A 22028-nucleotide genomic window follows, 5' to 3' on the forward strand; every position below is an offset into this window, starting at 1 on the left:
AATGGTGCTGGGCCAGGTGGGCGTCCACCCCAACCACATGCAGGAATGAGCTCAGACCCCATGACCATGTATATGTAAGGGCTACAGCTAACAGCTTCTGCGAAGAAAACAGGGATGAACCTCCACCCTAGAGTCAGCTAAAGATGTCTTAGATCTGTCACCAAAAGCACAAGTGTCAAAAGAAAAATAAATGGAAAATCGGACTTCATCAAAATTAAAAACATTCGAAACCTTTTTGTATTAAAAGCATTATTTAAAAAGTCAAGGGCCAGTGGTGTGGCTCAAGCCTGCAATCCCAGAACTCTGGGAGCCTGAGATGGGTAGATCACCTAAGGTCAGGAGTTTGAAACCAGCCTGGCCAACATGGCAAAACCTTGTCTCTACTAACAATAAAAACATCAGCCAGGCATGGTGGTGAGCACTTGTAATCCCAGCTACTCTCCTGAGACAGGAGAATCACTTGAACCTGGGAGGCGGACGTTGCAGTGAGTCAAGTCCACGCCACTGCACTCCAGCCTGGGTGACAAGAGCAGAACTCAGTGTCAAGAAATAATTAAAATTTTTAAAAATTAAAAAAAAAAAAGTGAAAAGCCAACTAGGGAAAAATATTGGCAAGTCAGTTATCTGATAAAGGACTTGTATCCAGAATATACAAAGAACTCTTATGACTCAATAAATGATGACAGATAATTCGGTTTAAAAATGGGCAAAAGATTTGAATGCACACATCACCAAAGAAGACCGAGGGCCAACAACGTATTAAAAATGCTCCACGTCATTAGCCCTCGAGGAAATTCAAATTAAAGCAGGAGATAGAGCACAGGCGTCAGCTGGAAGGTGGGGCCTGCAAGTCCAGGAGTCCAGGCCCCACCCTCCCTCTGTAGCAGCCTCGATGACAGGCATTTCACTTGGATTTCACCGACTTCATGATCTTTACAAGTGGGTCAGAGACTGGGTAAAGTTTACTCAGAAAACCATTTTTTTGTCATGAAAACACAAACTTCCAAGGGATGCCTAAAATGCCTACGTTGTTTTGAACATTTTGGAAACAGAAGTATCCATTTAAACACAAAAGAAACATCACTTGATCTTTCCATGAAAGCAGAATGCCACGGACTTCCACCGACTTCCACCGTGACAGAATCCTGGTTCACGGAGACCTGGTGGAAAGCCATGTTTCCTTCACACACATTCATGTGCTGGCCACTGATGCAGGGGAGCCATCCTCTGATTTTTCCTACATCCGTAGGGTCCGCATTAGGCACCGTTGAGATCTCATGTCAGGGACCCCCAGGGAGAAATGCCCTGTGCTAAGCCCAGCTTCGCAGCCCATTCCTTGTGTGGGACGCATCCTCTCACCACTCCTGATTGTTCTTGCCGTCACCGAGAACCTTGAAAACACTGGGACCACCAACGCAGAATCTTCAGAAAAACCCTCTGAAACTTCAGAGGAAAGAAACTCCAGAGGGTCAGAAAGTGGGAGTGTGTGCCTGTGCCCATGTGTGTGCACAGGTGTGGGCATGTGTGTGCTCGTGTGTGAGCCCACAGGCATTTTGTGTGCATGTGTGTCGTGTGTGCCCACAGGCATGTTTGTGGATGGGTTCATGTGTGTGCCTATGGATGGGTGTGCCCCCCAGGCACGTGTGTGTGCGTGTGCCCACAGGCATGTGTTCATGTGTCCATGGGTTTGTGTCCCGAGGAACGTGTGTGGGTATGTGCATGTGTGCCCATGGGTGTGTGTGCCCCCAGGCACATGTGTGGGTGTGTGCATGTGTGTGCCCATGGGTGTGTGCTCACAGGCATGTGTGTTTGTGTGTCTGCGTGCATGTGTGCCCATGGGTGTGTGCATGCCCCGGCACATGTGTGGGTGTGTGCGCATGTGTGTACCCATGGGTGTGTGTGCCCCCAGACGTCTTTGTGGCTGTGTGCATGTGTGGATGTCTGTCCATAGGCACATGTGCATGGATGTGTGTGCATGTCTGCCCGTGGGTGTGTTCATGTGTGCCTGTGGGTGTGTGCTCACAGGCACGTTTGTGGATGTATGCATGTGTGTACCCATGGATGTGTGCCCACAGGCACGTGTGCATGTTCGTGTGTGCACGTGTGCCCATGGTGTGTGCTCACAGGCATGTTTGTGGGTGTGTGCACGTGTGTGTATGCCCACAAGCATGCATGCATGTTTGTGTGTGCCCCAAGGCACTAGGGTACATACGTACACAAAGGCACGAAGGATGTGCCCCACACAGAGCACTGCTTTGTAACAAGGAGCAGGGCTTGTGCTCCTGCCTCCACCCTGTGTAAAGTCACAGCTGTGGGATCTTGGCTGGGCGCACACTCCCCAGGCAGTGCCCAGTGGCCTCCAAGGAGTAGCCTGGTGCTCTGCAGACAGCACCCACACCGGCAGGAAAAACCGCCACCAACCTCGAAGCCCAGAAAGGGACATCAGATGCACATATTAGAATTCACAAGGCCTCAGGTGACAAGCTACTTCATAGGACATGTTAACAATAGTAACCCACAAAACATTTGGGGTTTTTACGATGACCAAACAGTCTCTTCTCTACATTCCAGAACAACTTTAGAGCCACTGAGGCCAAAGCGATGAGCACCATCAGAAACCTCACGGGACCCTCCTAGGTGCCCAGAAACTCCTAGGTGCCTAGCCAGTAGCCTCTGCCCTGGGTTCCCCACTAAGCCCCCTACTGCCAAGCAGAGTCACAGTAAGAGAAGCCACTTGAGCAGAGCCTTTGGGAGAGCAACTGAACATTCCCGAGCCAGCAGCCCCCAGGGACACCACGGTCAGCCCGCTGCCCAAGCCCTGCTGAGCCAGCCCTGGAGAGCAAGATGCTGCTCTTCCAGCCTCTGCCCAGGAATTCCTCCAGCAATGACTTTAGAAGCCTTGTTCCTGAATCGCAGAAGGCAGGGGCAGGGCACTGGGCCCCTCTGTCAGGCTGCCACCTGCTAACAGGAGCTGTGGTCCTCGGGAACCATGGGTCCCCCCTCCTGAAGAAGAGGAACATCACAATCACATTTTATGGAATTCGTATGTTTTCTTGCAGCTGCTTCTTTCTGCTATTTTTATCTTTTTATTGAACGGATTTCTGGCTTATTTATGAATTTTAAGCAACTCGATTTCCATGGACGCTGTCAGCACCACCAGAAACCTCTCGGGACTGTCCCAGGTGCCCAGTCTGGAAAGAGAAATCACATTTCCATTTTCCACATTTGCAGCTGAGATCCCTGGAGCCAGACCCGGCTCGAATGCAGGACAGATAAGCGTTTGGGCCTGCATCTCTGGTGTTGTTTTATCTGGTGGTTCCAACGTCCTGTTTTAATGTTTTTCTCCTCACTTCATATAACTTTTTAAATTTAAAGTAACCAAGTTATTACTTTGTTTCCTGCGAGTCACCTCAGGTCTTTCAGGAAACCAAGCAGGACATCCGGCCGGACTTATCTACGGAGCCCTGAGCCACCACCATGACCCAGCTTTATTCCTGCAAGCCATGGGCACAAGAGGGGAGTGGCTGAACGCTGGATGCCAAGTCCACATGGAGAGGAGCAGGGGGCAGGGCTGCCTGTGCAGTGAGATTTAGACCAGGAGGCCACCAGGGAGGCTGCTCAGAGGTGGTGGCGTCCCAGGGCAGTGAGGCCTGGAGAGGCCGCAGTGCTACAGGTCTTGCGCTCATTGTAATGAAGGTGCTGCAGGATTTTAGGGAAAGATAGAGTCTGTCTTTGTGCTGGAATAGAGGGTCCCTTCAGCTTTTTAGACTGATTTATTTAAGGAATAGAAAGGCGATTCCAGGGACAGTGGAGGCCCTTACAGGAAGGAAACCTCTCTCCGCAATGACTGTGCACAGAGCCAGCCTGAAGCCCAAAGCCATGATGCCATCGCCAGGGAGCCCTAAAGAAACTCCTGGACAAATGTAAAACCCCCAGAAGGCTCGAGGAGGAGAGTGGAAGCATGTCCCCACATTTTGGGGGCAATTAACCACCTCTGAGAATGAACACACGTGCTAAAACCCCTAAAACTCCCACCACCCACCCCAGACCTGGAAGGGGCACCTCTGGCCAGGGCATCAGCATGAGGGACCCAGCACAATGGCTTCCCTGGGGTGCAGGCTCAGCCCGTCAGCTGAAGAGCTACCATCCTAGCACATGCTGCATAGATGCAGGTGTTCCCAACATGCTGAAGAGGGCAGGGCCTGGCTGAGGCCCTGGGAGGCCGGAGTCCTGGAGGTCAGTGGAGGCGGGAATCCCCAGGTCACTTCCCCGGGTGTGTGTTTTCTTCATTTTCCTGTCTTGTTCATTCATTTTAGCACAGAGGTCAGAACCAGCCCAGTGAAGCCCCTGCCTGTGCACTTAGGTGGTGTGAGGACAGGAGCGAGGGCTGGGAGCATCAGTCAGCTCCTAGAACTGTGGGTTTGTACCTGCAAATGGGGCAGCAGAATGACATCCCCAAAGGCCCTAGGCTTGCCTTGAGCCCCATGGAGACAGCACAACTGGCCGGGGCCAGGCCATCACACCATCCACATATCCATGCACAGCAGATTCCTTGGGCGAGAAGCTCACAGTTCACATCATCTGCACACCTGCCCAACAACCTCTCCCGAGCCTGGATTCCCACCACAGAATTCAGTTCCTCGGGTGCTCAACAGCCCATGACCTGTGGCCTCCAGAGTGGACAGAACACACAGAGACCATCTCCTGACTTGTGGCCACCAGACTGGATGGAACACACAGAGACCATCTCCTGTTGGCAGAAAATCCTGGTGGGCCATGCCAGACCTTGAGCCAAAACACAGGGTCCACTTGAGGGTCCAGACCCAATGCCACCCTCACCCGGATGCACCTCGTTCCTTCCCTCCCAGACAATGCCACTGATACCCAGACCAGCACCCACGCCCATCCTCCCTGCCTGACAATGCCCCTCCCAGGCCCTGCTGCTCAGGCGACTGGTCACAGGCAGCATGGGCTACACTGACCGCAGTCCCCAGGAACCAGGACCTGCTGCTGTGGACACAGGTGGTCCCGCCCCTTGCAAGGGAGCCACTATCCTCCTGAGCCCAGGGGTGCTCTGGAACATACATCCCAGTGAGAACTAAAATCAGGAGTTGAAGTGGGAGGGAAAGGCCTGAGCCTTTTTCTAGTAACTACCCTAAGCTCTTTTAAAAACCTGTATCCAGGCCAGATGCAGTGGCTCATACCTGTAATACTAGCACTGTGGAAGTCCATTCCGGGAGGGTCACTGGAGCCCAGGAGTTAGAGATCAGCCTGGGCAACACAGCAAGACCCCATCTCTACAGAAAAGTTAAAAATTAGACGGGTTTAGTGGCACACATCTGTAGTCCCAGATACCTGGGAGGCTGAAGATCTCTTGAGCTGTGGAGTTTCAAGCTGCGGTGAGTTGTGATTGCACCTCTGCACTCCAGCCTGGGTGACAGAGTGAGACCCCATCTCAAAAACCCCTGCACCTCCTGCATCTTCATAGCACAGTCCTACCTGGTGGAGCCTCCCGGGCTCCAATGCAGTCCCGCCGGGTGGAGCATCCCCGGCTCCTGGGCAGTCCTGCCTGGTGGAGCATCCCAGGCTCCTGTGCAGCTGCTCCTCCCCGCCGATTCAGGCCCTGGTGAGATCCACAAGGCTGAGGGGATGTCAGCCTCCACCAGGAAGACTCTACGGCATAACTAAACGTAAGAATCTGTGACAGATGTCACTGAAGCCTATCAGAGGAGGGGTGCAAGTACCCACATGGGCCTCAATGGGAAAGCATGGCTGTGAAGATGGAGTCTTCTGGGGATGTTCACATTTCAATGCTGCCTTGCCAGAGGCCAGTATCCTCATCTCTCAGCCTCAGGACACCCACTGGCTCGCAGGCAGAGGGAGTGCTCGGCCAGGGAAGGGCAGTGTCTCTGCCCCCAAAGCTGTTTCCCCAGGACATGCCACTGCCTGAGGGGCTGGCTCTGAGGCTTCCTCCTCTGCCCTGCACCATGAGACAGGCACATGGCGGGGCCTCCCGCACACCAGGACTAAACGACTGGGAGCCCCTTTCATGTTTTTAAACAGCCCCCACCAGGCATGGCTCGCTGGACCAGAAACCACAGCGCTTTCTACCCAGGACTGTTTCAGCTGCCCACGCCATTCCAGACTCTGGCAACAGCAGCCAATGAAGCAAAGTCCTGGCCCTGTGGAGACAGACAAAGAGCACACAGAACCATGAACATCAGATGCGCACAAGGTGGGAGGGGCACTGTGGCCTTGCACGGGGGCGGGGGGCGGTTAAGTGAGCACTTGAACAGGGCTGTGGACGTCACGGAGACCTGCAGGAGGGGTCCAGGCAGAGGCACGGCAGGTGCAAAGACCTCAGGGCAGCAGGGCTTGTGTGTGGTGAAGACAAAGGAATGAGGAGGAGGCTGGCGTGGCCTGGGTAGCACAGGACAGGAGGGTGCTGGGAGCTGAGGTCAGGGTGTAGCTGAAGCCATGTGGTGCAGAGCAGACATTTCACTACAGCAGTCAGGAATATGCAGGGCCCCCAGCGATGCAATGGATGGATGGACGCACAGACAGGACAGTGGGCGTATAGGGAGGAATCATTCGCCTGTCTCCTCAGGTCAGCAGCCGGAGCTGCCCAGGCCCGGGCACAGCAGACCAGGCGGGGAACGTCACCTGAGCCTGAACAGGTGGGGCTTTCTGCAGGCGCAGCGCCGCGGCCCAGCCAGAGAGGCCACACATAGGGAACCAGGGCGTTCAGTTCTGGCAGGGCCAAGTTGGAGCCTGGGGGCTCCTGCAGGAGGTGAGGAGCCTGCAGGGTGACTGGATACGAAGGACCAGGATCGGACCCGCCCCGCTCCACTCTGTTTACAGTGAGGCAAGAAGCAGGAGGGACACAGCTGGAGTACCACGCCCAGAGCTCAGGGCCAGCCTGTTCCCCCAAAGCTTGCCTCACCAGCGGTGGAGCTGGTGTGGTCAGTGGTCAGTTCAAGTCCAGCAGCTTGAAAGGGAGGCAGAGGCCCCATCTTTTCTGAGGCTCCCTGTGAAGAGCAGGAGGCTGCGCCCTCAGGGAGACCCCAGCCAGGCTCTGCCACCTCCACAGTGGGCAGACAGAGCCTGGGCACTTCACACAGACACTTTTTGTCTTCCAAAGCCCTCACACAGAAATTACTAACCTAAAAGTCCTTGGAGTTTTTTCCCTTTTCCCGTGGTACACCTATCTAGGGACTGCCACAAAAGCAGCCACATCAAAGACCAACTAGGCTCTTGCTCCTCCGCCCGCCACCCAGGCCGGGGACGCTGCTTCAATGCGTGGCACTTTGGTTGCTTAGGTCTCTGTGTGTTTTTCCTCTTAGACCTGCAAACTACGGTTGCCTGGAAAAGTTTCTAAAAACCCCAGGTGCCCAGGCCCACCTGAGAGAATGGCTCTTTAAGGGTGCTGGGTTATGAAACAGGAGCTTGAAATCTATACTGGCCACGGAGTTCAACATGATCCTTAAGCGAACTCCTTGTCACAAAGCGAGGCACCTGCCTTCTCTCCAGAGGGTTCTGGTGCTTTGCTCATGGCAGTGGCGCCGGGATTCAGTAGTCACCGGAGGCACCTGTGCTTGTAGTGGTACCTCCATCTCAGTCTGTGATCAGAGAGACAGTAACAAGGGTTTGGAGGTGGAGACACGAATCCAAACACACAACCTGTGGGAAGGTAGAGTGGCCACAGCCGCCATGGAAAACAGCCTGGTGGTTGCTCCATGTTCAACACCAAGTCGCCACAGGTGTGCACACAAGAGAGACATCCCAGCACACGTCCACGAGACGTGGACACATGTGCTCACAGCCTCAGTCATGACGCCCACAATGGGAAAACGAGGCAGGTAGCTTTGGCTGAGGACGGAGCAGGGAAACGTGGCCTCTGCAAAGCAGAACGGTGCTCAGCCCTGGAGAGAAAGGACATGCTGACCATGAGCTCCACAACATGGAGCCAACCGATAGGCCACACACAGATGCCATGGGCCAGGCGCTTCCACTGAGCAACATGCCCAGGAGAGGCGCAGCCAGCGACAGAACATGGAACGGCGGCTTCTGCACCAGGAGAGGCTGCAGGCAGGAAACAGAAAGATTACAGGGTGCGGGTGCCCTTTTAGGGAGATGAAAATGTTCTAAAATGGACTGTGGTGATGATTGCAGAACTCTGTAAATCTACTAAAAACCACGGAATTGCACATTTTAAAATGGGTGAACTGTATGGTATTTGAATTATACCTCAATAAAGCTATTTTTAAAGAAACAAAATGTTAAATACATAAAAAACTAGGAAAGTGAAATTTGAAATTAATGTTCTAGGAAACATCCTCCTGGAGTTTTTTTTTCTAAAGATATAAAATGGAATAAAATATATAAAATGTCATAGACTTAAAGTATAAATAATATAAATGTAAGTATATCCATCTTACGAAGCATTACACTACAAATCCATTTAAAATAGTAAATATATATGTTATAGAGAAGATATGAAATGGAAATACAGTACATTTTAAAAATAAAAGTGAGGTTATGTTCCCTGTGACACAATCCACTTTTCACATCAGGCCATGGCCACTTTCCAAAGAGCGGATAAGACGTGGGGGTCAGATGACAGGCGTGTGTGTGGACAGCAGCCCCGGGTCCCCTCACAGTCCCCACGCTGTGCGGTGGGAGCTGCACGGGTGGGTGCATTGAGAGTGGAGATCTGCAAAGCCGGCAGACCATCCCCATGGAATCAACTCCTCCTAAGGCCTTCAGAACATAAAACCAAGGAACCCTCCAGAAGCCTGGATCAACGTCCACCCCCAGCGTACTCCATCTTGTAAATATGTTTAAAGTTCGCTAAAATGGTGGCAAAAATCTGCTTAAATTTGAAATGTTTGACTCATTGGTGAGGTGGAACGTCCATCTTCTCCTGAAATGCCCTGGGCTGTTTTCTATGAGAATGCTCATCTTCTCATGCTCAGGGTTTAACCCACTGGGGACTTCTGAACGTGTGCTGCAGCTTAAAACACATATTATTTCACAACATTTAAGGGTATCTCTTCTGAACTAAAAACAAACACTTGCTAACTATCACCAGTGGGTGAGTATGAACACGTGACTGACCAACTCTGAAATGAGCTCCAGCAGATGGACACACATCCCAGGACCTGCGGGAACAGAGGCTATGAGGCCAGCCACATCCACCTCAACCATGTCACCTTGTGGGCAGAATGGCCCACGCCCCATGTCCTCCCAGCCCCACCCAGAACCCACAGTGAGAGCCCAGCAGGAAGTGGCCACAGCATATAACTGGAGGCCACGTGGAGTCTGAGGATGGCAGCTTTTCCCCCATGGTGTTTCAGGGACCCCATGCTCAGCCTGAGGACGGCAGCTTTCCCCCCATGTTATCATGGGGACCCTGTGCTCAGCTTTCCCATGTTATCACAGGGACCCCGTGCTCAGACTGAGGACGGCAGCTTTCCCCCCATGTTATCATGGGGACCCTGTGCTCAGCTTTCCCATGTTATCACAGGGACCCCGTGCTCAGACTGAGGATGGTGGCTTTCCCCCGTGTTATCATGGGGACCCCGTGCTCAGCTTTCCCACGTTATCATGGGGACCCCGTGCTCAGACTGAGGACGGCAGCTTTTGCCCTGTTATCACGGGGACCCCATGCTCAGCCCAAGGACGGCAGCTTTTCCCCTATGGTGTCTCGGGGACTCCATGCTCAGCCCAAGGACAAAGTTGGAGACAGAGGGTTGGTTCCCTCCAAGCAGCACCAACACTCCCAGGAGCACAATCAAGGCCCACAGCCCCCAGTGGGCAGCAGAGTTTAATGCATATTCCAAAAGAAAAATGAAACTGGCTGAATGCTGGGGCATCCCCCATCCCCATCCTGCTCCGTGGCCTGTGCTGGACAATCTCTTCTTTCTGATGGACTCAAAGGGGCCACAGTCACCAGGCACCCCCCTTGCCACTGGCAGCTTAACCTCGGGGTATCTCTCTGACAGGCTGGCTTTGTTTCCGGCCAAGGTCAGCAGCAGCCAGATGCAGGATGAATGCCCGGCCCAGGCGGCCCCCACTAGCTGCTGGAGGGCTCCGGAACCCTCCTTTCAAGTCAAGAAAAAGTGTGGCCTGGGAGAACCGGACTTGCCTGAAATCCTGCCATGCGGCCTGAGGAAATTAAGGCTCACGGTAGCCTCTCCCTCTGCGGCAAAGACCCTGGCAGCAGGGTCCTTCTCCTCAGTCATTTCTGGATCACAGAATCAAGTGAACTTTTATGGGGAAAAAAGAAAAATCCTCCTGCAGAAAAAAGAGTTGACCTTTCAGTAGCAGCCCTGACAAGGGGAAACCAACTGAACTGAATTCCTCCTCCTCCTAGAGCCAGGAGGGCTCAGCCGGACCACAGAGAAAGCCCCGCCTTCTCCCTGAGTCACTTCCCAGCAACTGCATAAGGCTGGCGCTGCCCCATCCTGCCTGTAGCTGCTTCCACCGCATGATCATGAGAAAATAAACCTGGTTTCCCAACTCTGTGCTCTGCTGCAAGCTCAGGGTCCATTTCCCAAAACCTGGGGGCAGCTGGGAGCTGCCAGGGCTGCCCCGGCCTAGAGGCAGAGGGTGGAGACTGCTGCGTGAGGAGGAACAAAAAACCCCACACTGGGTCTGCAAAGCAGCCCTGGGGCTCCCACACCAGCCTCTGGGCTGAGCTCTGCAGCTCCTGAGTCACTGCCTGACTCATCCTCAGAGGTGCCCCACAGAGAAGGGGCAACTCCGCCAGGGAATATGTTCCATCTCCACAAAGGGCAGGAAAAAAAGCACACCCATTGGAAGCACTCGGTCACTGCAGGGCCACACAGCCCAGGCTCCCAGAGGTCAGAGGCTGGAGGGTGGGGTCCATGGTCAGCTCACAGCCCACGCACCGCCCAGCACTGCAGGACCACACAGCCCAGGCTCCCAGAGGTCAGAGGCTGAAGAGGGGGGGGTCCATGGTCAGCTCACAGCCAAAGTGCCACCCAGCACTGCAAGACCACATAGCCCAGGCTCCCAGAGGTCAGAGGCTGGAGGGTGGGGTCCATGGTCAGCTCACAGCCAAAGTGCCACCCAGCACTGCAGGACAACACAGCCCTGGCTCCCAGAGGTCAGAGGCTGGAGGGTAGGGTCCATGGTCAGCTCACAGCCAAAGTGCCACCCAGCACTGCAGGACCACACAGCCCAGGCTCCCAGAGGTCAGAGGCTGGAGGGTGGGGTCCATGGTCAGCTCACAGCCAAAGTGCCACCCAGCACTGCAGATCTCAGCGGAAGCCCCATACACTCTGGGTTGCAGGGCCTCCTGTGGTTCAAGATGGGTGGAGTTGTTTATTTTGAAATGCTAAAGATGGGTGGGGTTGTTTATTTTGAAATGTTGGCAAATAGAGCTGTGAGTCTTCAAACTGAACCCAAAGACTCAGTGAGGAAAGCAGGGGGCTAGGGTGAGACTCACAGCTGCAGTGGCTGTGGTGAGCTACCTCACCTCCCGAGCCTCAGTCTCCCCATCTGTTCCGGCTCCCAGGAGCTGGGCCTGGGCTCACTGGCTCTGTAGCCGGCAAGCACAGTACACGCCACACGCCACTACATACGGCACTGGAATGCTGGGGCCTTGGCTCCGCCTCTCCTGAACATAAAGCTCTTTCCTCTCTCCCACCCCATAGCCCCCCAAAAAGAACAATCCTTACAAATGAAAATCAGCTGGTTCTGAAGAAGTGACTCTCAGGAAAAGGCGCACACAGATACTGGGTCGCCTGCAGCAACTGAGACTCTCAAACCCCAAACCTCAGTGAAGCCTGGCAGGAAAAGGGGCTCACCAGGGAGGAGTCAGGGCAGGAGAAAGAGGCAGCAGCTGAGGAGTGGGAGGCCACCGGGTGGGAGGAGAAGAGAGGAGGGAGGAGGGGGTCCTGGCCTTTGCTTCTCATGGGACCCTTAGTGCAGTCCCCGAGTCTCCTTGCAGTGGTCCAGCCATACCTCAGGGCCAGGAGGCTCCTCCAGGCACAGGCGGCAGATGAGCCCCTGCCTAGCCTGGGCCATGTGCAGTAGGGACTCAGCACTCACAGAGTAACGGCAAGCTCACACTCTCCGCCAGCTGAGTTCCTGTGAAGCTGAGAGAACCCCCTGCATTCTGACACAGGCGTGCTCCTATGAGTCAGCATGACACGGAAGGACACAGACGCGTGGGCAGAGGTGGAGACGTGGGGCCAGGCTTGTGGGTCACACAGACAGGACCAAGGGCTCTGACCTGCTGGCACATTTGGGACCAGCATTCCAGGACTGAGAAAACAGATCCCCCGCCTGGGATGCCCTGGGCCGAGGATGCGTTCCCTACTCCAGCAGCTCTGGGATGTTCTGGGCTTCACGGAGTCTCCAGAGGCGTCAAGCAAGTTTTTTCATTTTTTTGTTTTTTGAGATGGAGTCTTGCTCTGATTCCAGGCTGGAATGCAATGGTGTGATCTTGGCTCACTGCAACCTCCCTTCCTGGGTTCAAGTGATTCTCCTGCCTCAGCCTCCCGAATAGCGGGGAATATATACACACCACCACACCCGGATAACTTTTGTATTTTTAGTCGAGATGGGTTTCACCATGTTGGCCAGGCTGGTCTTGATCTCTTGACCTCATGAAGAGTTGGCCTCCCAAAGTGCTGGGATTACAGGCGTGAACCTCCATGCCTGACCCAAGTAGGGTTTTTTTTTTTTTTGAGACGGAGTTTCACTGTTGTTACCCAGGCTGGAGTGCAATGGCATGATCTCAGTTCACCGCAACCTCTGCTTCCTGGGTTCAAGCAATTCTCCTGCCTCAGCCTCCCGAGTAGCTGGGACTATAGGCGCACACCACCATGCCCAGCTAATTTTTATATTTTTAGTAGAGACAGGGTTTCACCTTGTTGACCAGGATGGTCTCGATCTCTTGACCTCGTGATCCACCTGCCTCAGCCTCCCAAAGTGCTGGGATTATAGGCATGAGCCACCACTCCCGGCCCCCAAGTAGGGTTTTTTTAAGCTCTAACTTGAGACAGAGCGAAAATAAATGTTCCCAGGGAAATGTGACTCCTCTAAATCTCTTAGTATCAAGGTCGGCGTTTCCTAATCAACAACTTGGTTTTTATTAAAAGCATCTGAGAGAATGAACCGTTTTCTCCCAAATCACCACATTCCTCCTGCCCTTTCAGTTTCTAACCCCAAAGAACTTCTCCCCTCTTAAAAAACTTTGGAGCTGTGGAGATATTTCTTGGTTTAGTCATTTCTACTACACAAACGTACTATTTTGGGGGTGATTTACATCTTGCAGTATGAACAGAAAGAAACCTTCCTGTCTTTGACAAACACTAGCTGCGTGCACAGGGGACGAGACAAGCTTCCACCTGAAAGAGCCCCGAAGGACTGCCAAGGGAGGGTCCCTGGTGATGGCCGAGTCTGCCCAGGAGACCCAGCTCTCCTCGCTCAGCTCTACAAGACCCGTCTGTTCCTTGACTTGTAACTTCTAATTGTAAAAAACGCAAATGAGCAGAAACCCTCCCATAATTCCACTTTCCAGAGATAACCATCACATTGACATTTCTGTCTACATATTCCAGCCACTCATGATTTCTTGAACAAAAGAACTTTTCCTACAGACACAGCTTTGTAACCTAATGCATACATAACCAGCTCTTCAGAGCAGGAGCTCAGGCTGTGGCACCTCTGGGTGGAGGCAGCAGCACAGAAACAGGCCACGCCCGCAGTTTCTTCCTGTTGGGGTCATGGCCCCTTCCCCCCCAAGATGGGCATGCAAATGAACCCTGCAAAAGAATGTGGGGGCCAGGGCTCCACGTGGCCAGGGGGTTCTGCCCAACCTCAACCACAGCAGCAGGGGCTAGGGTAAGACCCAGAACCCTGAGGCAGCACCTCCCGGAGCTAGGACTGTGTGGACAGGGGCTTTGGGGAGAGGTCAGCCACACAGGTGCAGAGTGCTGCAGACTGAGACAGATGACATTCCACCTCCTTACATGGACGGAGGGAACAATGCTTACAGAATATTCTTGCAAACGACTGGACTAACCCAGCAGGCAGCAATTTTAGGTTCTGTGCGAGTGATGCTGATTACTCCTTCCTGCTGTTGTGTGATGCCAACTGCTCCTTCCTACTGTTGTGTGACACTGACTGCTCCTTCCTGCTGTTGTGTGACACTGACTGCTCCTTCCTGCTGTTGTGTGACACTGACTGCTCCTTCCTGCTGTTGTGATGCCGACTGCTCCTTCCTGTTGTTTGTGATACCGACTGCTCCTTCCTGTTGTTTGTGATACCGACTGCTCCTTCCTGCTGTTTGTTGTGTGACGCCGACTGCTCCTTCCTGCTGTTTGTTGTGTGTGACGCTGACTGCTCCTTCCTGCTGTGTGTGTGACACCGACTGCTCCTTCCTGCTGTGTGTGTGACGCTGACCGCTCCTTCCTGCTGTGTGTGTGACACCGAGTGCTCCTTCCTGCTGTTGTGTGACGCTGACCGCTCCTTCCTGCTGTTGTGTGATGCCAACTGCTCCTTTCTGCTGTGTGTGATGCCGACTGCTCCTTCCTGCTGTTGTGTGTGACGCTGCGTGCTCCTTCCTGCTGTTGTGTGATGCTGACTGCTCCTTCCTGCTGTTGTGTGATGCCGACTGCTCCTTTCTGCTGTGTGTGATGCCGACTGCTCCTTCCTGTTGTTGTGTGTGACGCCGAGTGCTCCTTCCTGCTGTTGTGTGTGACGCCGACTGCTCCTTCCTGCTGTGTGTGATGCCAACTGCTCCTTCCTGCTGTTGTGTGTGATGCTGAGTGCTCCTTCCTGCTGTTGTGTGACGCTGACTGCTCCTTTCTGTTGTTGTGTGTGACACCGAGTGCTCCTTCCTGCTGTTGTGTGACGCCGACTGCTCCTTCCTGCTGTTGTGTGACGCCGACTGCTCCTTCCTGCTGTGTGTGTGATGCCGACTGCTCCTTCCTGCTATGTGTGTGATGCCGACTGCTCCTTCCTGGTATCGTGTGTGACACTGGCTATTTCCTGCTGGATGACCCAGTGATTTCCAACACAGCACCGCCGTGGGAAGGAGGGTCCATCTGTTTTAGGGTTGGGGCGACGGCCCATGGGAGGTCCCAGGGTGGGAAGCTATTTCCCCAGCCCTAGCCCTGCCAATCCCATTTCAGGGATACTTTTGGTTTAAGTAAGTAAGGAAACAAATAGTGGGCTGCCCTTTAAATGATTAAAAATGATTGCTCTAAAGGTATGGAATGTGAACAAAGTTCACTCTCAACATCAGGAAAATATTTTTCTAGTGGGACAAACTGCCAAAATCACTTTCTCGGAGAAGGGCCAAGGCCAGAGAGAAAGGGCTCATTCCCCGAAATGAGTCCACTTGGATGCGTTCTGCAGTTAAACCTGTGACTGGCACTGTCCCTCGACCTCCACGGGCCCACCTTGAAAAACACAGGAAAACAGAGGAGGATGCTTTTCCAGATGTCGGCTCAGTACTCGATAAACAGGCCCCACAGACCCCAGTGCCTCAGACGTGTTGCTAGGGGTGGGCCACATGCTGGGGGAGGCTTGAGGGACCCAGGCCTGTGGTGGAGCTGGGGCAGTAACCTCCGTTAGTGGGAAAGAGGGAAGAAGAGAAGCTGAGTTCTGCCTTTCCTTCCTCACACATTCCATCTGCAGCTTCCTGCTGAGTAAGACGTGATATTGGGCAACAGCAAATCAAACTTGACCCAAATGCTTCTCCTCAGGGGATATGAGAAGGGGCCCCTGCCGGCCTGCAGACCCACTGGCCAGAGAGCACCCTGGGGTCCTTCTGAGCTCAGAGATACAGATGTGGGCCTTTTTATTTTCCAGTGACTTTGCAAATGAAAGATCAGACCTTAAAGGTGACACTGACACTGAAGGAAGTACACTGGGGGCCAGGAGACTCAGGGGAGCTGGGTGACTCTGGGGGAGGGGGGGCGGGAGCCTCAGGGGGCAGGGAGACTTGGGGATTGGGAGACTTGGAGGGTTGGGGAGACTTAAAGCCAGGGAAACTCAGGGGGCAGGAGACTCAGGGGGCTGGAAGACTCGGGGATGGGATAGTCAAATGGCCAGGAGACTCGGGGGCTGAGAGACTCAGGGGTTGGGAGACTCGGGGCTGAGAGATTCAGGGGCTGGGAGACTTGGGGCTGGGAGACTCAGGGGGCAGGAGACTCAGGGGGCCAGCCCCAGAGTAGGTGCCACCATAGAGCGAGGAGAGGGCAGTGGCCAGGGCTAAACTTCCTGGCATGCAGGGTGGCCCTGCCTGATAGCTGCTTCTCAGGTGATGCTGACCACTGACTAATGCAAGACTACATTCATGCATATGCACAGATTGAGGACTTTTGACCACAGATGTAGTGCAGGTTCCAGTTGCCAATTTAAGAGAGAGCCAGCTTTTGGTTTCAAGTACTTTTCCTGCCAACTTCTCATATGTGTTGGTTTGGTTCACATTTTGCCCTCACACTACAGGGGCGTGCCAGCCTGCACAGCCATCCAAGTGGACAGGGTTATCAGGATCCACACTAAATGGTGCTATCATTTTACACTCTTGGAACTGTTTCACATGGTTTCTCTTTCTTGGCTATCAGTTTTTTGTTGTGTGTGTTTTTGGTTCTTTTTGTGTGTTTTTTTTCCCGAGACAAAGTCTTGCTCTGTCTCCCAGGCTGGAGTGCAGTGGCGCAATCACGGCTCACAGCAGCCTCAATCGCCTGGTCTCAAGCAGTCCTCCCACCTGAGCCTCCCTAAGTGCTGGGATTACGGATGTAGCCACCACACCAGGCCAGAACCCATGATTTCTATTTCCAAATTTTTCTGAAATATCTGAAAGACAATGGGCCCCTATTTCTCAAGCTCAACTAAAAGAGAGGTTCCCAAACAAATTCTCCTCCCATGGTTCCGATTCAGTGGGTCTGGGAGTATCCCAGTCTGACAAAGACTGCTCACAATTCTCCTGGCCTTCAATCCACAGGCCTCTAACATCAGATCATGTAAATACAAGATGGACTTTTATCCAGGGAAGCTCCAAAGTCGTTTCTGAAGGGCATGGTGACGTCTCTTCCTGTTTCCTTCAGAAGAACGGCCATGCCCAGTCATCGCCACAGCAATCCCTAAGACACTCTTGCAAAGCCAGACTGGATGCCTGATGTTCCTCAGCCTATAGTTCTTTTTGACAAGTTATTTCAAAGAACCCAGAGTGTGCATTAACATAATGCAAAGACTCTCCCTCCTCAGCCTCAACGGCAGCTGCGGCAAAGCCTTTTAGAAGCACCATCAGTGAGATGTGTGCTGGTCTCTCCTGGGCAGGAGATCCCTCACTGTTTTCTGGGAAGTGGATTCACTAAGGCATCAGAACAGGTTGTTCATTCCCACTTGGAAGTAGCCAGATGCAAGGATATAATTCTTTAGCTAAACATGTTCTCAAAATCAAAATAGCTGTTTGGATGAAAGCACACAACCCATGATTCTGAACTGAATGGTGGAGTTGCCACTGCATGGTCTTCTCTGATCCCCAAGCCGCTCCACAGAAACCCAGCACCCCACGCTTCCCGAAGGCCCAGCCCTGAGGCCCTGCCCAGTATACTCTCCCTGGCTTCTCTCTTCCTGCCCACAACATAAATTGCCATGGCTTCCTGTCCCTGCATGTCCTGCTGTGCGCCATGTCCTGGCTTTTGACTGCAGTGGTCCTCTGAGTATGATGGGGCCGCCTTGCTGGAGCTTTTCAGGAACACGAGTTCTGGCCCTGCCCTGGACAGCCTGGTGGTGGTACCTACATCTTCACACTCTGAAGTTGAGGAGCAAACTTGTCAATTTTAAGAGTCTGTTTTTCTTGGCTCACTCCTCTCTTCCTCAAATTTTACCAACAAACACCTTCTAGGTCTCTTACCACAGTTAACAACCATCTTTTGTATGGCTATTTCAGAGAATTGTACAGGAAGAAAAACCTTTCTCAGTATTTCCCCCTCTCGAAATCCTTAATTTGTACTCTTTCGTGGAATACAAGCTTCCCAGTTCATCTCTAATTAAAAAGCACTCCTGTGAGTCCAGGCGAGAGCCATCACCTTTGTGCTCTTCGTGGACAGAGGAAGCATTTAGCCAATACCAGTTAAAATCCATATACCACCAAAGACAGAAATCCAGAGCCTCAGGGAGCACTTCCTCCTCCTTAACACCAGAGCCACAGGAGCACTTCCTCCTCCTCAACACCAGAGCCCCGGGAGCACTGCCTCCTCAACATCAGAGCCCCAGGAACACTTCCTCCTCCTCAACCCACAGCCCTGGGAGCACTTCCTCAACACCAGAGCCTGGGGGAGCACTTCCTCCTTAACACCAGAGCCCAGGGAGCATTTCCTCCTCAACACCAGAGCCCAGGAGAGCACTTCCCCCGCATCAACACCAGAGCCCTGGGAGCACTTCCCCCTCCTACTCCTCAAACTAAAAGCAGAAAGAAAAGTGGCAAGGCGAGGTACACACTCAAGACATTCTCTACACGCAGGCAAATGGGAAGGCGAGGTACACGCTGAGGACGTTCTCTACACGCAGGCAAATGGGAAGGCGAGGTACACACTCAAGACATTCTCTACACGCAGGCAAATGGGAAGGCGAGGTACACGCTGAGGACGTTCTCTACACGCAGGCAAATGGGAAGGCGAGGTACACGCTCAGGACATTCTCTACACGCAGGCAAATGGGAAGGCGAGGTACACGCTCAGGACATTCTCTACACGCAGGAAAATGGGAAGGCGAGGTACACGCTGAGGACATTCTCTACACGCAGGAAAATGGGAAGGCGAGGTACACGCTGAGGACATTCTCTACACGCAGGCAAATGGGAAGGCGAGGTACACGCTGAGGACATTCTCTACACGCAGGCAAATGGGAAGGCGAGGTACACGCTGAGGACGTTCTCTACACGCAGGCAAATGGGAAGGCGAGGTACACGCTGAGGACGTTCTCTACACGCAGGCAAATGGGAAGGCGAGGTACACGCTGAGGACGTTCTCTACACGCAGGCAAATGGGAAGGCGAGGTACACGCTGAGGACATTCTCTACACGCAGGAAAATGGGAAGGCGAGGTACACGCTGAGGACATTCTCTACACGCAGGAAAATGGGAAGGCGAGGTACACGCTGAGGACATTCTCTACACGCAGGAAAATGGGAAGGCGAGGTACACGCTGAGGACATTCTCTACATGTGGAAAAATGGGAATATTCTCTACACGTGGGAAAACAGGAAGGTGTTGTATACACTCAAGACATTCTCTACACATGGGAAAATGGGAAGTTGATGTACACGCTCAGGACATTCTCTACACGCAAGAAAATGGGAATATTCTCTACACATGGGAAAAGAGGAAGGTGAAGTACACACTCAGGACATTTTCTACACACGAGAAAATGGGAAGGTAATGTACACGCTCAGGACATTCTCTACATGCGGGAAAATGGGAAGGTGAGTTACACTAAGAACATTCTCTGCACCTGGATAATGTGAAGGCGAGATAGACTTCGGACATTCTCTACATGCAGGACAATCGGAAGGTGATGGGCACGCTCACGACATTGTCTACAGGTGGGAAAATGGGAAGGTGATGTACACACTCAGGACATTCTCTACACACGGGAAATGGTAAGGTGACACATACGCTCAGGACATTCTCTACACGTGGGAAAATGGGAAGGTGTTGTACACACTCAGGACATTCTCTACACGTGGGAAAATGAAACAGTGACGTAAACACTCAGGACATTCTCTACACGTGGGAAAACGGAAAGGTGACGTACACACTCAGGACATTCTCTACACGTGGGAAAACGGAAAGGTGACGTACACACTCAGGACATTCTCTACACGTGGGAAAATGGGAAGGTGTTGTACACACTCAGGACATTCTCTACACGTGGGAAAATGAAACAGTGACGTAAACACTCAGGACATTCTCTACACGTGGGAAAACGGAAAGGTGACGTACACACTCAGGACATTCTCTACACGTGGGAAAACGGAAAGGTGACGTACACACTCAGGACATTCTCTACACGTGGGAAAATGGGAAGGTGTTGTACACACTCAGGACATTCTCTACACGTGGGAAAATGAGACGGTGACGTACACACTCAGGACATTCTCTACACGTGGGAAAATGAGACGGTGACGTACACACTCAGGACATTCTCTACACGTGGGAAAACGGAAAGGTGACGTACACACTCAGGACATTCTCTACACGTGGGAAAACGGGAAGGTGACGTACACACTCAGGACATTCTCTACACGTGGGAAAACGGGAAGGTGACGTAAACACTCAGGACATTCTCTACACGTGGGAAAATGGGAAGGTGACGTACACACTCAGGTCATTCTCTACACGTGGGAAAACGGGAAGGTGACGTACACACTCAGGACATTCTCTACACGTGGGAAAATGAGACGGTGACGTACACACTCAGGACATTCTCTACACGTGGGAAAATGAGACGGTGACGTACACACTCAGGACATTCTCTACACGTGGGAAAACAGGAAGGTGACGTACACACTCAGGACATTCTCTACACGTGGGAAAATGAGACGGTGACGTACACACTCAGGACATTCTCTACACGTGGGAAAATGAGACGGTGACGTACACACTCAGGACATTCTCTACACGTGGGAAAATGGAAAGGTGATGTACACATTCAGGACATTCTCTACATGTGGGAAAATGGGAAGGTGTTGTACACACTCAGGACATTCTCTACACGTGGGAAAATGGAAAGGTGACGTACACACTCAGGACATTCTCTACACGTGGGAAAATGGAAAGGTGATGTACACATTCAGGACATTCTCTACATGTGGGAAAATGAGATGGTGATGTACACACTCAGGTCATTGGCTACACCGAAGAAAACACATCAGTGTCAAGTAAAGCAACAGAAAAGACTTTACCAGAGTGACTTTTCCACAATTTTGGTCCTGAAAACCTCCTCCTGGTCCAGGTTCACTGTGCAGTAGCAATCCCTCATCTTACTTGGCCCCGGGTAAGAGGGAAGGTTTTTGGCTTCACCTAAAAAATAAAAGTGACATATATCACCAACAACATTGACGTGTTTGGTCCCCTGCTAACTGCAGACATTTCCAAAAAACAGATTTAGTTCACAGCAACGCGCTGGCCTCTGCTTGCGTGCATTCACTAGATCTCTACAGTCTTGGATTTTTGCCATAAGTCAAAATGTTGATGCACACACCACATGTACTGCTGAAAGGCAGTGACACGTATGCCACCCTCAAAAGCAAGTGGCGCAAGCAGAGGCCCCCAGCCTAGGACTAACGATTGCCATGTCTTGTTTTGTTTTACCCACTTTAGTCCCTTTATTTATTTATTTATTTTTTTTTTAACTGTGGTAAAACCGACATAAAATTTTCCATGTCCCCTGTTTAAGTGTACAATGTAGTGGCATTAACCATGTTCACCAAGTTGGGAGCCCTCACCATCATCCTCTCCAGAACTCTCTCATCTCCCAGACGGCGACTCAGTCCCCATTAAACACTCACTCCCATCCCTCCCCTGCTGTCTCCCAGCGTTAAACACTCGCTCCCCCTGCCCCTACCCCAAGTCCTGCTGTCTGCCAGCAGCCCTCACCCCATTCTGTCTCTGTGGATCTGACTGCTCTAGAGCCTTATGTCAGTGGGATTCACAGGACGCATCCTTTCAGCCAAGCTCATTTCACTCAGTAAACGTCCTCCAGGTGCTCTCTGCTGTGACCTCCAACCAGATTCCCTTCTCTTTTAAGGCTGAATAATATTCCATTGTGCAGAGGAATCTCGTTTTGCTTACTAATTTATCCATTGAGTCCTCTCGTCCAGGGAGGCCCCAGCAGTGCACCCAGGGTGACTACCCCTCGTCCAGGGAAGGCCCAGCACTGCCGCGCAGGGTGTCTGCTCCTCATCCAGGACTAGATGTTAAACCCACCCAAATAACAGCCATGTTCAATGTAATTTAAACGTCAACCACGGGGAGG

The 22028-nt window shown here is 52.5% G+C and overlaps 1 protein-coding gene across 10 annotated transcripts in view; it reads right to left on the minus strand.

The window, feature by feature from the left end:
• RASA3 (RAS p21 protein activator 3) overlaps positions 1–22028 on the minus strand; it is a 118862-nt gene that overhangs the window by 64859 nt on the left and 31975 nt on the right. For all 10 annotated transcript variants that reach the window (XM_035294933.3, XM_054252030.2, XM_078337683.1 and 7 more), the window contains one exon: positions 20956–21073. In XM_035294933.3, the coding sequence (XP_035150824.1) occupies positions 20956–21073 (118 nt within the window). The remainder of the gene's footprint in view (positions 1–20955; positions 21074–22028) is intronic.

Source organism: Callithrix jacchus, chromosome 1 (assembly GCF_049354715.1).
Source record: "Callithrix jacchus isolate 240 chromosome 1, calJac240_pri, whole genome shotgun sequence".
In the NCBI taxonomy this organism is placed as follows: Eukaryota; Metazoa; Chordata; class Mammalia; order Primates; family Cebidae; genus Callithrix; species Callithrix jacchus.